This window comes from Propithecus coquereli, unplaced genomic scaffold, assembly GCF_000956105.1.
Source record: "Propithecus coquereli isolate 6110/MARCELLA unplaced genomic scaffold, Pcoq_1.0 Scaffold142, whole genome shotgun sequence".
In the NCBI taxonomy this organism is placed as follows: Eukaryota; Metazoa; Chordata; class Mammalia; order Primates; family Indriidae; genus Propithecus; species Propithecus coquereli.
Window position 1 is genome coordinate 3,327,319 of NW_012138525.1, and position 17,500 is coordinate 3,344,818.

At 41.3% G+C, this 17,500-nt stretch overlaps 1 protein-coding gene across 1 annotated transcript in view; it reads right to left on the reverse strand.

Annotated features, from left to right (window-relative positions):
• GPR107 (G protein-coupled receptor 107) overlaps nt 1–17,042 on the reverse strand; it is a 69,648-nt gene extending 52,606 nt beyond the window's left edge. Inside the window, exons 1-4 of the mRNA XM_012639788.1 lie at nt 16,737–17,042; nt 1,289–1,405; nt 920–970; nt 585–664 (exon numbers count right to left, since the gene is read on the reverse strand). Coding sequence (XP_012495242.1) covers nt 585–664; nt 920–970; nt 1,289–1,405; nt 16,737–16,877 — 389 coding nt within the window. The 5' untranslated portion in view covers nt 16,878–17,042. The remainder of the gene's footprint in view (nt 1–584; nt 665–919; nt 971–1,288; nt 1,406–16,736) is intronic.
• Nucleotides 17,043–17,500: the final 458 nt, after the last annotated feature.

Below are 17,500 nucleotides of genomic sequence, written 5' to 3' on the forward strand. Positions count from 1 at the left end.
TAAATGCCAGAAATCCTCACCAACAATCTTATGAGGCAGACACTATCATTATGAGGTAGGTAAGGACACTGAGGCCCAGAGTCACACAGCTGCTGTGTGGCAGAAGCCATTGAACCCAGTCCTGTTTCTTACCATGTTCCCTTCCAACTGTATTCTATCAATAATGTACCCCGCTTATCGAACAAACCATGCTATTTCATGCCATGCTGCCTTTGCAGATACTGTTCCCTCTGCCTGCAATGCTCTTCCCTTTCTTACTCGTCTGGTAAAAGCCTGCTCCACAGAAGGCTGCTTACGCCAGCTCTTGCCTGAAGCCTTCCCTTCCCTTCTATTGATACAATTCATGAGTTTTCTTCCCCACCACTTCTCTGCTCGGCTGTGATCATCTGTATGGCTGTCCTGTCTCCCTCACTCATCTATACTAACCCCTGAGGACAGAGCCTCTGTCTCCCTCACCTTGTTTTTAATCTCCAGCACTCATACAATATTTGGCACATGGCACACACCCAAGGAATGTTACTGTACAACAAATTCTCCCCAACCCTACTCTAGGACTGAACTGAAGGAACATTAGAATTACTTACTCACTTCTGGAGATGTCTAGGATTAGAAGAGTGACAGAGGCAGATTCTTTCTTTAAAATACAGTAATTCACATCTTCATCCTGAGAATGGAAGAACCAATTGTACATCATCTCATTCCTTCACATGAGAACAAGAACAGAAAAGTTTCAGGAACAAGGCAAATGAGTGGCTCAACCTCTATTCCAAACAGTAAACCAACTGTGGGTGCTCAGAAATGCTTGGCAGTCAAAGCAGCCACTACCTCGAGAAAATGGCACTGCAAGAAGTAGGGTGTTCCCACTCAATGGCTTGGGCTCCAGTGCAGACAGTGATCAGGTCATGCATTTAATACTTACCAGGTAAGAAGAAAAACCATCATTCTTTGTACGGTCTAGGCTGAATCCAACCTAAGAGAGAGCAAACGGAAGTAACTTTCCTACTCAGAGCAGAAAGGGTGATTCTTCTGGCCTGGCTTCCTCTCAGTTTTCCTAGCATTCATTTTGCATTTACTTGCTCAGGTAAAATAACTGATTACTAGAATTATTCAAGAATTGCAACTTAAGTGTTAAAAGTAAAACTATCTGATGTCTAATATATAATTTGGTACTCACAAGTTTACTTTTCTCCATATTCTGATACTTTATATTTAGGCATTGGGGTTGGAAGGTGACTCTTTCACCTAAACTAAAAGAATAAACCCCTTTATCTCATAAAAAAGTACTTACAGTGGTATCCTTCTCTCCTTCAGGCTCCTTCACTGACAGGCTGCTGACGTTAACCACCATGTACCCATCCTTGAAGAACCCAAAGGTGTTCAGATGAACCTTATGCCTCACGTCATCCTAAAGAGATTTGTAGTGGTGGAATTAGCAATATGGAAAAATTAACTTTTGATTATTTAACCTATTCATTAGCTTGAAAAACTATGGTATCTGGTTTCCTGTTAGCCAGCCAATATTTTCATATGCTTAATTATACACATAGCTGCGGTAATTACCTTTCTTCAAAAGCTGAAGACAATGCCTCAGACATTCAAAAGATACCAATATTTTTAGTGGAAGGAATCACACGATAGAGTCAATTCACTCTAGTGCATTTGTGTGGGCTCTAGGGGCAAACTCGGTGGTCAGCTGGAATGTGAACTCCAAGGCAAGAAGAACCAAGATTCAGTCCTATCTGTAGCCTTCCTGACAGTACAATGCCTGGCATCCAGTAGGCACTCAAAACATGTTGGGGGGTAGGGAGGAACGAAAGGAGTGGCCAACACTGCTCCAAGAATATGTTCATTTATATAGATCTTCTTATCAGTTTGTGTGTACCTGGCTCCTCCCTTCACCTTACAGGATGAAGAGTGGTACCTGCACAATAATTTAATTGTTTAAAAGGTTCATTTACAACTAAAAAGGATACAGTATACGATAGGTTTTCAAGGAACAAAGCCTTATGCAAGAAGAATCCCAGGAACCAGTCACAGGGAGACAGAAGCTTTTGGATACAGGATAATCCTGAGTTGTCTTTTTTTTTTTTTTTTTTTGAGCCATGGTCTTGCTCTGTTGTCCAGGCTAGAGTGCCGTGGCATCAGCTGAGCTCACTGCAACCTCAAACTCCTGGGCTCAAGTGATCCTCCTGCCTCAGCCTCCCGAGTAGCTGGGACTAAAGGTATAAGCCACCACACCCGGCTGCCGAGCTTTGATAAAACTGCATCATGTGGGCAGATGGCTATCCCACCTGTGTGATACTGTCTCAACATCAACATTCCAATCTCAACTATGTCGACACATTGTAAGGCCAACAGAACAATGGTGCTAGTGAATACTTCTAAGACTGGAGTTCCACAGAGATATTTTTTATTGTGTAAAGTTGAGTTTTATATTGAGATTCATTTGCCTAAATTGCAACACCTTTAATAAGTATGCAGTTTCTTTGTGTGAAGTGTAATTTTTTATTTCTAGACTTGGGATTCTTGGGCATAGTGTAACGGCAAACACCAAAGGCCTGTGTCAGGAGAGGCTGCGGATCAGACCTTCAGCAGGAACAATATGAACTCCATCCCATCCCCTTGCCCACAGAGCTACAACACATTGTATTGCCACTAGGAGGATTTTACTTCCTAGCCCTTCCTTCCATTCCAGGAACAAAGCTTTTTGAGCATCCTAGATTATGGGCTGAGGAGGAGAGGGACACAGTTCCAATGTGCCCCTCTGCTTGGGCCTAAGGCTTTGGTCCCGGTTTCCCCTCAACACCTGTTAAAAATCCAAGGCTCTAGGGTCCAAGTTCCTGCAATGCCTCAGGGCAGCCCTGGCTTCCCTGCTCTTTTGCCTGCTGGGGTTTCAGCTCCTTCTTCCCTTTTTTTGGCCCCTGGAAATTCCCCTTATTTTCTTAGGAGTTCAGCCGTGCATTGAAAGCATGTTTGCTGGACTTGCACTGCTCAGTGGGATGGAGCAGCTTGCAGCAAACCAGCACTCTCACAGAGAACATCTAGAAAAGCCAGATAAGTGGACAAAGGTCATCTGCTGGAAGGCAATGGTAAAAAAACAGAAAAGCTAAGACTCACAGCCTTTCCTGGGATTCCTGCGGAAAATGATTTAACTATATTCCCAATTATCCCAGGGATAGTACGTGGCTACTACCATCCTAGATGCACAGGAGAGAAACTAATTCAACTACATACAGATTGAGGTTCCTTAGCACACAAGGGCTTAATTCTCTGGCAGAATCCCCAGCTGAGCAGGGCTGCAGAGAGAACGAAGAACATGTAATGCCTGCCACATACAACAACATGGATGAATCACACAGATACAACACTGAGCAATCAAGCCATACTCATGCAGACCAAATTCAAATGCAGGAGGGAATCCTCTATAGTGATAGAGGTCATGATAGTAATTACTCTTGGGAGAAAGGGACTTTCCTGTCACTTGAGGGAATGGGAGGCTAAAGGAGCTTCCAGAGGGGCTCAGTAATGGCTTCCCGCTGGCTTTGAGAGTGTTCCACGGTAGAAATGCACTGAGTTGTATGTTCATGAGTAATTTTTAGAATGCACATTATACTTCAACAAAGTTTAAATTTTAAAAGTATGCTTCTTCTAATTTATCCAGCATGTAGATGCTTTGTAGCAGAATGGAAACAGAATGAACTACACTCATTAGGGTTTTTTTTTTTTTTGAGAAAATGTTTAAATTGCAACCATATAGCAGTTCCCCCTCAACATAAACAGTACATTCCTTTACTATTTTTTCTTACCTTCATATCATCATTTCATTTGATGAAATAATGTCATTAAAAAGTTTGTGAAGAATATTATAAACAGTAAGGGCTGGGCCTGGTGGCTCTCACCTGTAAATCCCAGCACTTTGGGAGGCCGGGGCAGGAGGATCAATTGAGGCCAGGAGTTCGAGACCAGCCTGAGTAACACAGCAACTCCATCTCAACAAAAAAATTTTTTTTAAATTGGCTGGGCATAGTGGTGTGCACCTATAGTCCCAGCTGCTCAGGAGACTGAGGCAGGAAAATCACCTGAGCCCAGGAGTTCAAAGTTAACAGTGAGCTATGATCATACCACTACATTCCAGCCTGGGCAACACAGCAAGACCTTGTCTCAAAAACAAAACAAAACCAAAAACAACAATAATGGTATCACAACTCCCAGTTTTCAGCACTTTCTAATAACTGGGTCACGTGCCAAGGGCTTTACCTATGATTTCTAATCCTCACTAAGCCCACTGCAGTTAAGAATAGTATCCTCATGACAGGCATCAGACAGAAGTTCAGAGAAGTGACTACACATGACCACAAAGACTATAAACAGTAAAACTGGGATTTCAACAAAGATCTGATTTGAAAGCCATTTTCACACTATTGTCTCCTAATATGGGAAAGTAATCATGATATAATAGTAAATGCAAAGGCAGAACCCAAACTATATATAGTAAGATTTGAGTTCTTAAAAAGAAAAAAAATTAAAAGGCATATACATTTACCCTGATTTATTTATAAAAGACTTGAAAGAAATTCACCAAACTATGAAAAGGTTAGTGCCAAAGGGATTGTGGAAAATAATTTTTCTTTACATTTTTCTATATTTTCTAAATTTCTAACAATGCTCGATTAATTTATAATTAGAAAAAAGATCAAATGTTATTTGTAAAGAAAGTATTACCATTTGCCAGTAATCTACCTGTAGGAATCTCACCTAACCTCACCTCTACCTCCATTTTAGGTTATCATATCACCATGTCAAATAAGATATGTATAGAAGTGACTCTGTAAACTAGTCCTCAATATGCAAGCCATACATAGAAATCTTGAGACTAGAAGGGAGACACAAGCAAGGAGGGTTTGCCAAAGTAGTGTGAGGATGACAACACCAGACACAGCAATGGAGATTTAGTTACATCTTCAATCATTTCCATTAGCACTGACATAGCAGTAAAGTTTGCTGGTTTCACCAAGGATTTCAGAGATTGCAGGCACTTGACTTTGTATCCAGTACTGAGCTAATAGCTTCACATATCAACAGGCATTCTTCTAACAACTCTATTAGGCAAGTGTAATTATGCCCATTTTACAGACGAGGAAACAGAGGGTCAGACAGTTCAAACTTGCTTAAAATCAAAGGCCAGTAGGTGGCAGGGCCAGTATTCTAACTCATGATTACTTAAACTCCAAACCTATGCTTTTAACCACCTCATACTTTTTACAACCAAACAAATGATATATCTTTTGTTTTGTTTTTTAAAACTATTTTTGTTTAGAAAATTTGAGGCCAGCATGGTGTGGCTCAAGCCTGTAATCCCAACACTTTGGGAGACTGAGGCAAGACGATTGCTTGAGCCCAGGAGTTCAAGACCAGCCTGGATAACATGGTGAGATCCTGTCTCTACAAAAAATTTAAAAATTAGCCTAGCATGGAGGTGTGTGCCCACAGTCCCAGCTACTTAGGAGGCTGAGGCAGGAGGATGGCCTGAGCTCAGGAGTTCAAACTTCCAGTGACCTATGATGAGGCTACTGCACCCTAGCCTGGGTGACAGCGAGACCCTGTCTCTGAAAAATAGAAATAAAATGAAAATTTGAAGCTATCAACTCATGGTTAATTTTGTTCCTCTATACTCTTCCCCACCCCCACTTTCAATTATTTAGAAACAAATCCCAGATATCCTATCATTTCATCTACCAATATTTCAGGGTACATCTCTGATAAGGGCTTTAAAAAAAAAAATCACAATAACATGGTATATTCTCAATCATAATAAACTGCTTATTAAGTTAATTAAACAAGATTTTTCACCCATAAGAAGTCAAGGTTACAGGACACAAAATATATTAATAGTACTGTTCCCAGATATATATCTATAAAATTGGTACTAAAAACTTATGGTTATTCCTGGCTTTCCTCACAAACATATCTGAAAGCAGTGGGAACACAACTGGCCCTAACACATTTATAATCTTGCAAGTACTGATCCAAATGAGGGAGCGGCCAGGTGCAGTGGTGCGTGCAGGTAATCCCAGCTGCTAGGGAGGCTGAGGAGGGAGAGCTGCTTGCGCCCAGGAGTTCAAGACCAGCCTGGGCAACATAATGAGACCCTGTCTAAAAAATGGGGGATGGCGGGGAGCAAGCATTAGTTTGATGGTGATGAGGCAGTGTCAATTAATGTATACTTAATTTACCACACAGGCTCTCATTAGAAAATTCAGCACCAGCAGATTATTCTGGATAATTTCAGATTATTCTGAAATGCTTGCTCTTATTTTCAATAAATTATTTTATAAAATTAAAACTTCATTTTAGGATTTAACTTTTAAAAATCAAATTTAGCTTGTTAAAATTATAAATGACGACATTAAAGAACCAAGAGGGGAGAAACTCACCTTTTATTTCACCACTTTGTGTAAACCATTTAGAATTTGGAGATTTTCTTCTAATCTCTTATGTTTCATTTTAATACCATTTGCTTATTTTGAATTATAAAACCTGTACATTTTCATAGAAAATATAACTGAAAAAATATAGAAAAGTAGCTGTGACCTCACCCTTCAGAGATAACTACCAATATTAGTTTGGTGTTTTCCTTCTACATCTAAGAAACACATTCTTTAGTCATCGTAGCTTGCTTTTAAGTGATACTAAGCAAATAAAATATCACATTAGCTAGAAAAGTATAAGCAGAGCCATAATTTACAATTTTGCTATCTGATGGTATCTACAGCAAGATCAGTCACATATTGAGCACTCACGCTGTCCCAAGAGCCATACGAAGCCGACCACTCAGCTGTGGAGATTTCCTATTTTTATAAAACATGGCAACAATACCTTTTCCAGCACAATAAGTGCTCATTTTAGAAAAACATTTTAGAAATGCATCCATTCCCTCATGCAACATATACTTCCTGAGTCCTAGTATGTGCTGACACTGTGAGATCAATGGTCAGCAAGACATGCAAGCCCCTGCCCTCAGAAGGCTTGCAATCTAGGGGGAACACAAGCAGTATCTTTTAAAAATGCTTTTTAAATTTTAGAAAAGTAAGAGGAGTAACAACAAATACCCATTTCCCTACAATCCAGAATCATCAACTGTTTATAGTATAGTTGCTTCAGCTCCATAGGAAGGGAGGGAGGGAAAGAAGGAAAAGAATAAAGCACTAGCAATAGCACGAATGCTTTTTTACCTCCCTGTGCTTCCCTAGTCCCTTTTCATCAACCTTCCTCATGCTCATGAATTGTTAGGTCCTTTTTTATTTTTAAAATAACTTTACTACATATATCCATATAGTCATCACATAGTATCATTCTGTGTTTCTAAATTTGGATAAATTGTGTCATAATGCATGGGGACTTTCACAACTTGCATTTTCAGACAACACTGTACTCTTTGAGGACTCCGTGTTGATACATTTAATATGTTCTATTTTCTCATTTTATCTGCTTGTATTCTATCACCCTCACATCACAATATGTATATCCATTTCCCCTTCCGCGTGCACTCAGGCTATATCCAATGTTTTGCTGTAACAATGTTGTTACAAACATTCCTATACATCTTCTTTGTGTGCAGATTTCTAGGGTACATGTATCCAGATACGAAAACGCCAGGTTATACAGTGTGCACATTTTTTTTTTTTTTTTTGAGACAGAGTCTCACTGTGTTGCCTGGGCTAGAGTGCCATGGCGTCATCCTAGCTCACAGCAATCTCAAACTCCTGGGCTCAAGCAATCCTCCTGCCTCAGCCTCCCGAGTAGCTGGGACTACAGGCATGTGCCACCATGCCTGGCTAATTTTTTCTATATATTTTTAGTTGTCCGATTAATTTCTTTCTATTTTTAGTAGAGACAGGGTCTCGCTCTTGCTCAGGCTGCTCTCGAACTCCTGAGCTCAGAACGATCCGCCCGCCTCGGCCTCCCAGAGTGCTAGGATTACAGGTGTGAGCCAACATGCCTGGCCCACATTTTTAATTTTACCAGAAATTGCCAAATTGATCTCCAAAGTATATGAGAGTTCCTGTTCCTCATATCCTCACTGAATCCTGATGTTGTCAGACTTTTCATTTTTCCCAATCTTAGGAGAAATCAATGCTGATATAGACTCAATTTGCATTTCCTGATACTTTGTGAGTTTGAGCACCTCATCTGTTGAATAGCCATTGGATTTCTCTGTTGTGAAATACCCGTTTTTATATTCTATGCTCATTTTCCTATTGGATTTTTTAAAGTTCTTTATATATTATGGCTACTAATCTTTGATTTTTATGCTGCAAGTACCTTCTCCCAGTTTTTTTTCTTTTTTTTTTTTTTTTAACTGTGTGGTATCTTTTGCCATGTAAGTCTTTTTAAATTTTGAAGGAGAAAGCCTATTAACTTTTATTCTTGATAGTATTTTTTAAATGTCTTTTCAAAAACATCTTTCTGTATTCCAAGGTTATAAAATATTCACTAATACTTTATTCTAACAGTTTTAGAGTTCTGTTTTTCCCATTTTGGTCTCAATCTACCTAGAATATATTTTTTGTGTATGGTATGAGGCAGGCACCTACTTCCTTTTGTTCCACATGGAAAGCCACTTATCCAAAGACTACTTCAGAGCAATCTGCAATCTGCTCTGTGATGCCACTTTGGCTGCACATTAAATCTCATTAAGTCCTCAGTCTCTTTCTGTGCTTCCTATCCAGCCCCGTCAGTCTGCTTGTTGACGACCACTCCAGTACCAAATGACACTGAGTAAGACCCGTCTCTTCCTCCTTGTTCAGATTTCTGTTGGCTACTTCAGGACTTTTGATGACTGGGAGGAAGATCCAGGGAGGCTTCTGGGTACTAGTAGTATCCTGTTCCCTGAGCTGGGTGCTGGTTACATGGGTGTGTTCAGTCACAAAAAAATTTCATCAAGACACACACTTATGGCTGGGCGCAGTGGCTCACGCCTGTAATCCTAGCACTCTGTGAGGCCAAGGCTGAGGCGGGAGGATTGCTTGAGGTCAGCAGTTTGAAACCAGCCTCAGCAACAGCGAGACCCCATCTCCACTAAAAATAGAAAAAAAAAAAAATCAGCCAGGTGTGGTGGAGCACGCCTATAGTTCCAACTACTCAGGAGGCCGAGGCAGGAGGATCGTTTGAGCCCAGGAGTTGGAGGTTGCAGTGAGCTACAATGATGCCACTGCACTCTAGCCTGGGTAACAGAATGAGACCCTGTATGGAAAAAAAACAAAAACAAAAAACCAAAAACACCCATTTAGCACAGTCTCTGCCTTATGGTAGATTCTTTAATAACAAGTAGCTGTAATTTGGATTCTACAGAACACTTCATTTTCCCCAAGTAAGACTAGAACAGCTGTCACTAGATCTGCGGTCTCAACCTTGCTGTGTTTGTACATAGCACAGTCTCATTATACTAGAACTTCAGTAGCATACTTAAGAGGGAGGAAAGACTTAAAACAACACTAACTACATTCTGATGTTCCAAGTATACATGAATTTTGGGAGACACTAGTCAACTCAATACATATATCCACTCTCTTAACCATTTACACTGAAATGTTCTAAGCTTAATTACCGGGTCCATGTTTTTGTTATCATTCTGCAACTAAAGAGATGAAGGAAAGCTATTCAGCATTCCAGACAATACTTCTTGACCCCCAACTTTTTTCTATTAGTTAAAAGAAGATTAAACCACATGTAAAGATGCAGTAAAAACAAACAAAAAAAACCCCAAATTCTAAACAGCAGTAGAAGGATGGCTATAAAAGTGGAAAAAAGAAGAGACAAAACAATCCTTAGAATTTTCCAGGGCTGTTTCATTTATTTTTTATTTTCTTAGAGACAGGGTCTCATTCTGTCACCCAGGCTGGAGTGCAGCAGTGCAATCACAGCTCACTGCAGCCCCAATCTCCCGGGCTCAAGCGATCCTTCTGATTCAGCCTCCCAAGTAGTTGGGTTTATAGGCACACACCACCACGCTCAGATAATTTTTAAATTTTTTGTAGCGATAAGTCTCCCCAGGCTGGTCTCAAACTCCTGGCCTTAAGTGATCCTCCTGCCTCAGACTCCCAAAGTACTAGGATTACAGGTTCACACCTGCCACCATGCCTGGCCAGGGCTGTTTTATTAAGAAACCTCAGTAATTAAATATTTAATTATTCTGCACTAGTATTCTCAGAAGAAAGCAAACTGGCATACATGCCACCAAATAGCAGTCATTAAAACAGGCATGTTATATACGTTGAAGCGCAGATGCTTAACAGATACTCGTATTTACCAGAGATGAAACCCTGAAATGTCTATATAAAATATCATTTAAAGTGTATATTGAAGTTAAGAGTCTTCCTAATTCAATTATAGCCAGATCTTGGTATTAAAATAAATTTCATGCAGGGCACTGTGGCATGCACTTTCTTGTAGTCCCAGCTACTCAAGAAGCTGAGGTGGAAGGATTGCTTGAGGCCTGGAGCTTGAGGCCGGCCTGGGGAACACAGACCCCAAAACAAACAAACAAACTAACTAACTAAATAAATAAAACTTCCAAGTTTTGCTATGGACCATCCCACTTGGGCACATAAAGGTAAGCAGGAAAAATGAAGAGGACCCAGATCAATCTGTATGTTCACGTTATCCAAACTCAAACAAAATGGAAATCGGCCACCAGACCAATTAATTTAAGAGCAGCATGTGCTCAAGCCCAACTACAGTGCCTCGTGATGTTGGCTTAATATGAGGAAAAGGGGTTATGTTAATGAGTGATTACACAAGAACTGCCCTTCACATCCTGTAAAATATACCACTTAGATAATCCTATCTCTCAACTCAATCCTGCCACCAGGAATGCGAATGCAAGGGTGAGAACACAGGTTTACAATCTGAGGATAAATATACACCTCGCTCTTGTTCCCTTCCCAGCTGTTAAGTCACATTAACAGTAGTATCTCATCTTCTTCCTATTTCTGTCCTCCTAGAGTCTGGTTTGCAGCTGTATATCACTGTTGTTAGGTGGTGCCACCAACATCCATCATCATAACCTCTGCCAGCAACATAGGTGCCAGCTCTTTACTTCCCCCACATTTGTCCACCATGTACCTTCTACATAGCTGGTGGGTCTGCTACCCTCTCTTCCTTCCCTGTCCCCCTCCCACCACTGCCCTACCTTGGCCCCAGTCTCACACCTAGACTACAGGTATAACCTGGCTGGTCCCTTGCTTCCAGTTTTGCTCTTCTAATCCAGCTCCCAGAGACATTTATTAATATCTATCTAAAATGCAAACCCTATTTGACCAGTCCTGGCCTAAAAAAACTTCAGTGGCTACCCAGATGCCGAAGACAGGGATCAAATGCCTCCGCAAGTATAGAGGCTGCCATCTTAAGCATTTCCTCTGCTTTGTGCCTCACTCCACACACACGCTCTAACCTCAGTTCACCCTGCCCTAGTCTTATTCATTCTTCAGGCCTCACCTTTAACATCACTTCTTCAGGAACTGTTCCCTTATGCCAAAAACCAGGCAGGTTCCTCACCACACAAAATAAAATCCAAACGTCCCACCACGGCTCATGTGTCCCTCTTCACCTTCACCTCCTGCCTATCATGGCCCCCAGATCACTCTGCTCCAGCCACACGGGCCTCCATAGACAAGTGAGCACAAGACTGTCCCACACAAGGCCTTTGCAGCTCTGCTCCTCTGTCTGATACTCTCCCCAGAACCTCAAATGCGTGGCTGGTCCTTTCAATCTCTGCTGAAATGTCACCTCTTCAGAGAGGCTCCCTCCAAACAACCCATCTAGAGTAGTCTCCAGCTCCATTTCTCTACCCAATGCTGTTATTTTCTTATCAATCTATGCCAATCTCAAATTACTTGTGCATTCATGTGTTCAAGAGCTTGCTGCCCATTACCACTAGAATGAAAGCTCCATGCAGCTAAGAGCTTAGTCCTGCTCACTTGCCTCAGCCTGTGTCTAGAACAGTGCCTACCTAGCATATAAAAAGATACCTGGAGAATATTTGTTGAATGAATAAGAGAGTAGAGGGCATATGTTGCAAAGTCATCTAGTAAGCTTAAAATCACTCATTTAAGTCAATGAATATATACTGACAGGTTTTAAATCAAAATAAAATGTTTCAGGTACATATTCTTTTTTTGTGATTTTCTGCTTTAACTTATCTTTTCATTTAACATCTTCTGGTCTAGATCCTACCAGCAAGGAGGGCTTCTAATGTGACTAGCCAAAGAGTTACACAGCACTTAATAGCAGTCAAGATTCCAACCTAGGTCGGGCGCGGTGGCTCAGGCCTATAATCCTAGAACTGTGGGAGGCTGAGGTGGGAGGATCATTTGAGCTCAGGAGTTCGAGACCAGCATGAGCAAGAGCGAGACCCCGTCTCTACTAAAAAAAAAAATAGAAAGAAATTAGCTGGACAATTAAAAAATATATAGAAAAAATTAGCCGGGCATGGTGGTACGTGCCTGTAGTCCCAGCTACTCGGGAGGCTGAGGCAGAAGGATCACTTGAGCCCATGAATTGGAGGCTGTAGTGCATTAGGATCGCACCTGTGAATAGCCACTGCACTCCCACTTAGGCGACATAAGGAGACCCCATCTCTAAAAAAGAAAAAGAAACTCAGATTATCCCTTTTTATTCCATTAGTATGAATTAGAAAGTGACTATTAAATTAATATCAATGGCCGTTTAAATATTAACATTTGTTAAAAGTTATGAGTAAAAATAAATGCTTATTGAATAAATGGAAATCATCCATCATCCAGAAATGGCTAAATTACATTCTACGTCTTAACTCTAAGAAGTCAAGAAGTAATAAAATATTTAAGAAAAATTCTCATCAACAGAGGAAATTCTGTATTGTACTCAGAATATGGAAGATTGTATCTATTTTCTTTGCTGCTGTAAGACCTCCGTGGTGGTAAGGACTGTGCCTAATAGCACCTAAAAAAGCTTCCTGAGCAAATGAAACGCCTAAGAAACGATACTTGTTTGCACTTTATATGCATTTCTTTTGTCTTGACTATCACAATGGAAAAATATTACAAGATCTACCATACAATAAAATATATAACTTAATCGATGGTCCTATCCTTTGACATCAAACAGCATAATTAAAGATCGATTTAACTAATAAACAAAGGTAACCACTGGGCATCAACAGAGGCCAACATCACAAAAAGAAAGACAATCAGACACTGTGCCTCCCAGTGGAAGAACACAGCAGGGCTTATGACATGGTCTCACTAAAAGAATCAAACCTGACCATGATCAAGTTTCTGGATCCAATTACCAACTTACAGAAAATACAGAGGTCAGATGAACATATTAAACTATACCATGAATAAACATTCAGCAAAATCTAGTATGGGGGACTGGGAGGAGTGCGATTCCCTATATCAAAAGAGACTTAAAAGACATATTAATCAATTGCAATGCGAGGATGCTATCTAGATCCTGATTTTTCAAAAATTTTTAAATCCATTTGACCAATGGAAACTTGAACCTGATTTGCTATTTGCTGATAATAAGGATTTTTTTTGTTATAATGGCACTGTAATTATGTTTTTAAAAGAGCCCTTATTTATTATAGGTATATACCAACATATTTATGGATGAAATTATATGATGCCTTTGATTTGCTCTAAAATAATACAGGAAGACAATGACAAATGCTGGAAACAATCTGAAGGAGAAAGAGAAACCCTCATAAATTGCTGGTGGGATGTAAAATGGTATAGCCACTTTGAAAAATCATTTGGCAATTTCTTAAAACACTAAACATAGATCTACCATATGACCCAGCAATTTCATTCCACTCCTGGAATCACCCAGGAGATATGAAAACATATGTCCCCACAAAGATTTACATCTGAACATTTGTAGAATTGTCTTTCACGACGGCCAAAAAGTGGAAACAATTCAAATGTCCATCCACTAGTGAATGGCTAAGCAAAATATGATTAAATCCAAAACAGTGAAATAGTATTCAGTAATAAAAAGGAACTCATTAGTGATACACGGTACAACATGGATGAACCTAAAAAAAAAAAGTAAAAAAGAAAGGAGCCAGACACAAAAGACTACTTGCTATGTGATTCCATTTATATGAAATATCCAGAAAAGACAAATCCATGGAGACAGAAATTAGATTAGTGGCTGTCTGGGGCCAGGGGTGGGAATGGGAATTAACTGCAAACCAGCACAAGGGATCTTACGGGGATGACAGAAATGTTCTATTGCTGGATTGTGGTGACAGCTGTACAACTCAGTAAATATACTAACAATCATTGAATTATACAATTAAAATAGGTGAATTTTATGGTATGTAAATTATACTTCAAAAGAGTTGTTTTAAAAAGGCAAGGAATATAGAGAAAGGTCAAAAGAAAAGAAACATGAGAAGACTGGAAAAACCAGAAGAATGATGTAAAATACAACATAGAATAAGAAAAGTAAATAAAAAATGAAAGGATTCATTTCTAATTTTAAAAATAATGAAAAATGAAAACAGGAAAGTGATGTATATGGGCATGGTGCAGAATTAGCCACTGGGTGATGGTTATTGAAGCTGGGTAACAGGTACACAGGAGTTCATTATACTATTTTGTCTACCTTGTTAAATTTGAAATTCTCCACAGCAAAAAGTTTTTTAAAAGATCAATGCATATTCCTGGTACTTAGTGACTTCTTCATGTAATTATGGCTAGTGTGGGTCTCCAACCTGATTAAGTCTCCTATTTCTCAGTCTAAAGCAAAGCAACACAATCTAATGTTGCTGCTCTAACAGGCTCTCTTCAGGTGATTTCCTTGCCCTCCTTGGGAAAGAAGTTAGAGTTTTAAATGAAACAATTACAGTACTGATTATGGAACGAGCACCACAGCATTTATTAAACATGTTACAAAGACAGAAAACCATTAAGCAATTTAGCACAACAGAGAGAAATCAATCACCAGAATTATACCAATTCAGTTTGCCCCTAAGGTTGGTATACTTTTCCACTTATACCCATATTGCCAGCATTTACCTAATGATGCCACCTGGCATTTTAATTCTAGAAAGGTACAAAGATCAACGGATTGGGAGCCACAAGACATGGTCCTAGTGTGTTCTATTACCAGTTTTGTCTCTAATTTTTAAGTTGTATGAACTCAGGCACATTACTTACTCTAAGACTCAGGATCTTTTTTTTTTTTTTTTTTTTTTTGAGAGAGTCTCGCTCTGTTGCCCGGGCTAGAGTGCCGTGGCGTCAGCCTAGCTCACAGCAACCTCAAACTCCTGGGCTCAAGCGATCCTCCTGCCTCAGCCTCCCAAGTAGCCGGGACTACAGGCATGCGCCACCATGCCTGGCTAATTTTTTATATATATTTTTAGTTGTCCAGCTAATTTCTTTGTATTTTTAGTAGAGACGGGGTCTTGTTCTTGCTCAGGCTGGTCTCGAACTCCTGGGCTCAAACGATCTGCCCACCTCGGCCTCTCAGAGTGCTAGGATTACAGGCGTGAGCCACCGCGCCCCGCGCCCAGCCAAGACTCAGGATCTTAATCAGTTCTTAACCTGAGGTCATAAACCTGGGGCTGGGACCCATATGTAAGCTTCAGCAGGATTATAAAGCCTCAGAAACTCCAAAAAAGTTTCCTCTACCTATACTTCTCTGGGGGAAGGTTCTACAGCTCTCAGCAGATTCTCAAAAGGAGCCATGATTCACTTATTCTTCTGTGATTAAACCATTTTATAATTTTTCATTTTTATTTACAAACAACAAACGCTAATACCCAAAAGTATGGTTGTATAGATCTACCTGGCCAGGCTTTTAAATCAGATTCTGTATTCTTTAAATTCTACATTAACAAAATACAATGCTTCATTGTTTGCTAAAGCAATGTGGTTTTTACAAGACAAACTTTCTACAATCCCACAACTTTTTAGAAAACTATAGTAGGAAAATAATGTACAAGGCTTTGGGTATAACAATTTACTTTTCTATTCCCCAGATATATTAACCTGTTGAACCATCTAAAGGTACATGTAAGCCCTGGAGGACTTTTAACTGTGAGTTATAAAGCAAAATCCAGGGGATCATTCTAGACCTATCCTAACTCTCTTCCCGAGACAGACAAGGAAGAAAACGCAAGTCCCCTAGTTAGAAACACGTTTTTAATGCTGGTTTTAAATTCTTAGTCACACACTTCAAATGACACTTGAAATTTCTCTTGGAGTTCCCGCTTTGGTCCAGAGAACGCCATAAACCAAACCGGGAAACTGAGTCTAAGGTTCCGCGTACCTTCAAATTACCAGGGACAGTACAAGGACACGGAAGAGGGAGACCGCGGACAAGGGAAGTCAGGATAAAAGTTCGAAGTGATAAGGGCGGTGGCAGAGCAGGTTGCTATCGGCGAGAAGACCAGGGAAACCACCAGGGATTGCAAGAGCGGCCTCCGAGTCCTTCGGGGTTACGCCACAGTTCAGCCCCTTCCCCTCCCTCAGCTCGAATCTTCCTGATCCCACCAGGCGGCCTGAGGACCCCCGCGCCGTCCAACCACGCCTTTCCTACAGCCCCCGCCAGACCCCTCGAAGAAAAAGGGCGCAGCCAAATGACTGGCCCAAAAGCTCAGAGGGCCCCACTGGGCCAAAGTTGCCCTCCTTCCCGGGAGAGTGGCCTCGGCCTCCGCCCCCTGGCCGGGCCCTGTCGCGCCCTACCTTGAGTGCCAGGTGGTGGACGCGGCCCAGGCTGGGCTCGGCCAGAAGCTGCAGCAGCCCCAGCATCGGGAGCAGCTGGAGTCCCGCGGCCAGCGGAAGACAGCCGGACCCCGAGAGGCCCACTGGCGCCGGGGCGGCCATGTTTGCTCCAGCATCACCAGCCACTTCCTCTCCCGCCCACTTCCGGGGTTAAAGGGCGACGGCCGCCGGAAGGGCCAAGGGAGGGGGTGTGGCGGCTAGTTCCGCTAACCCTGTGGTGGTTTACCGTAGTGTGTGAGCCAAGAAGTCGCCGAGGGGCCTAAGCTGGCTACCAAAGGACCCTTCTGTTGGCCTACCCTGTACGGACTTTCGGTTTAGCCAGAAGAGGGGCAACGGTGGCCGAACAAGAACAGCCCTGGCCTCAGCTCTGCCTCCTGGAGCTTTGGAAGCGCCCTTGGGCCCCAGGGACCCCTGACCTCAGGGTGGGGAATATGCTGTGGCTGCAACACGGTGCTTGGCCCGTTGATTGGACTTATTTCACCGAGGGCTGACTCGGCGGAAAATATGTTTAAATTCCTGGCTTGTCATAGGGTCCCTTGGTTTTTTCCCAGGCTCTTCACCCTCAAATTTCAGGGGAAATGGTTGCAGTAATACATTTTATTGAGCCTTTATGAGGCAATTCGTTAAGCCTTTTGTTGCATTTAATCCTGGAACAATCTAATTCGAGATAGGAGGTAGGTATTATCATTATCCCCACTTTACAGGTAAGCAAATTGAGGCCTTCG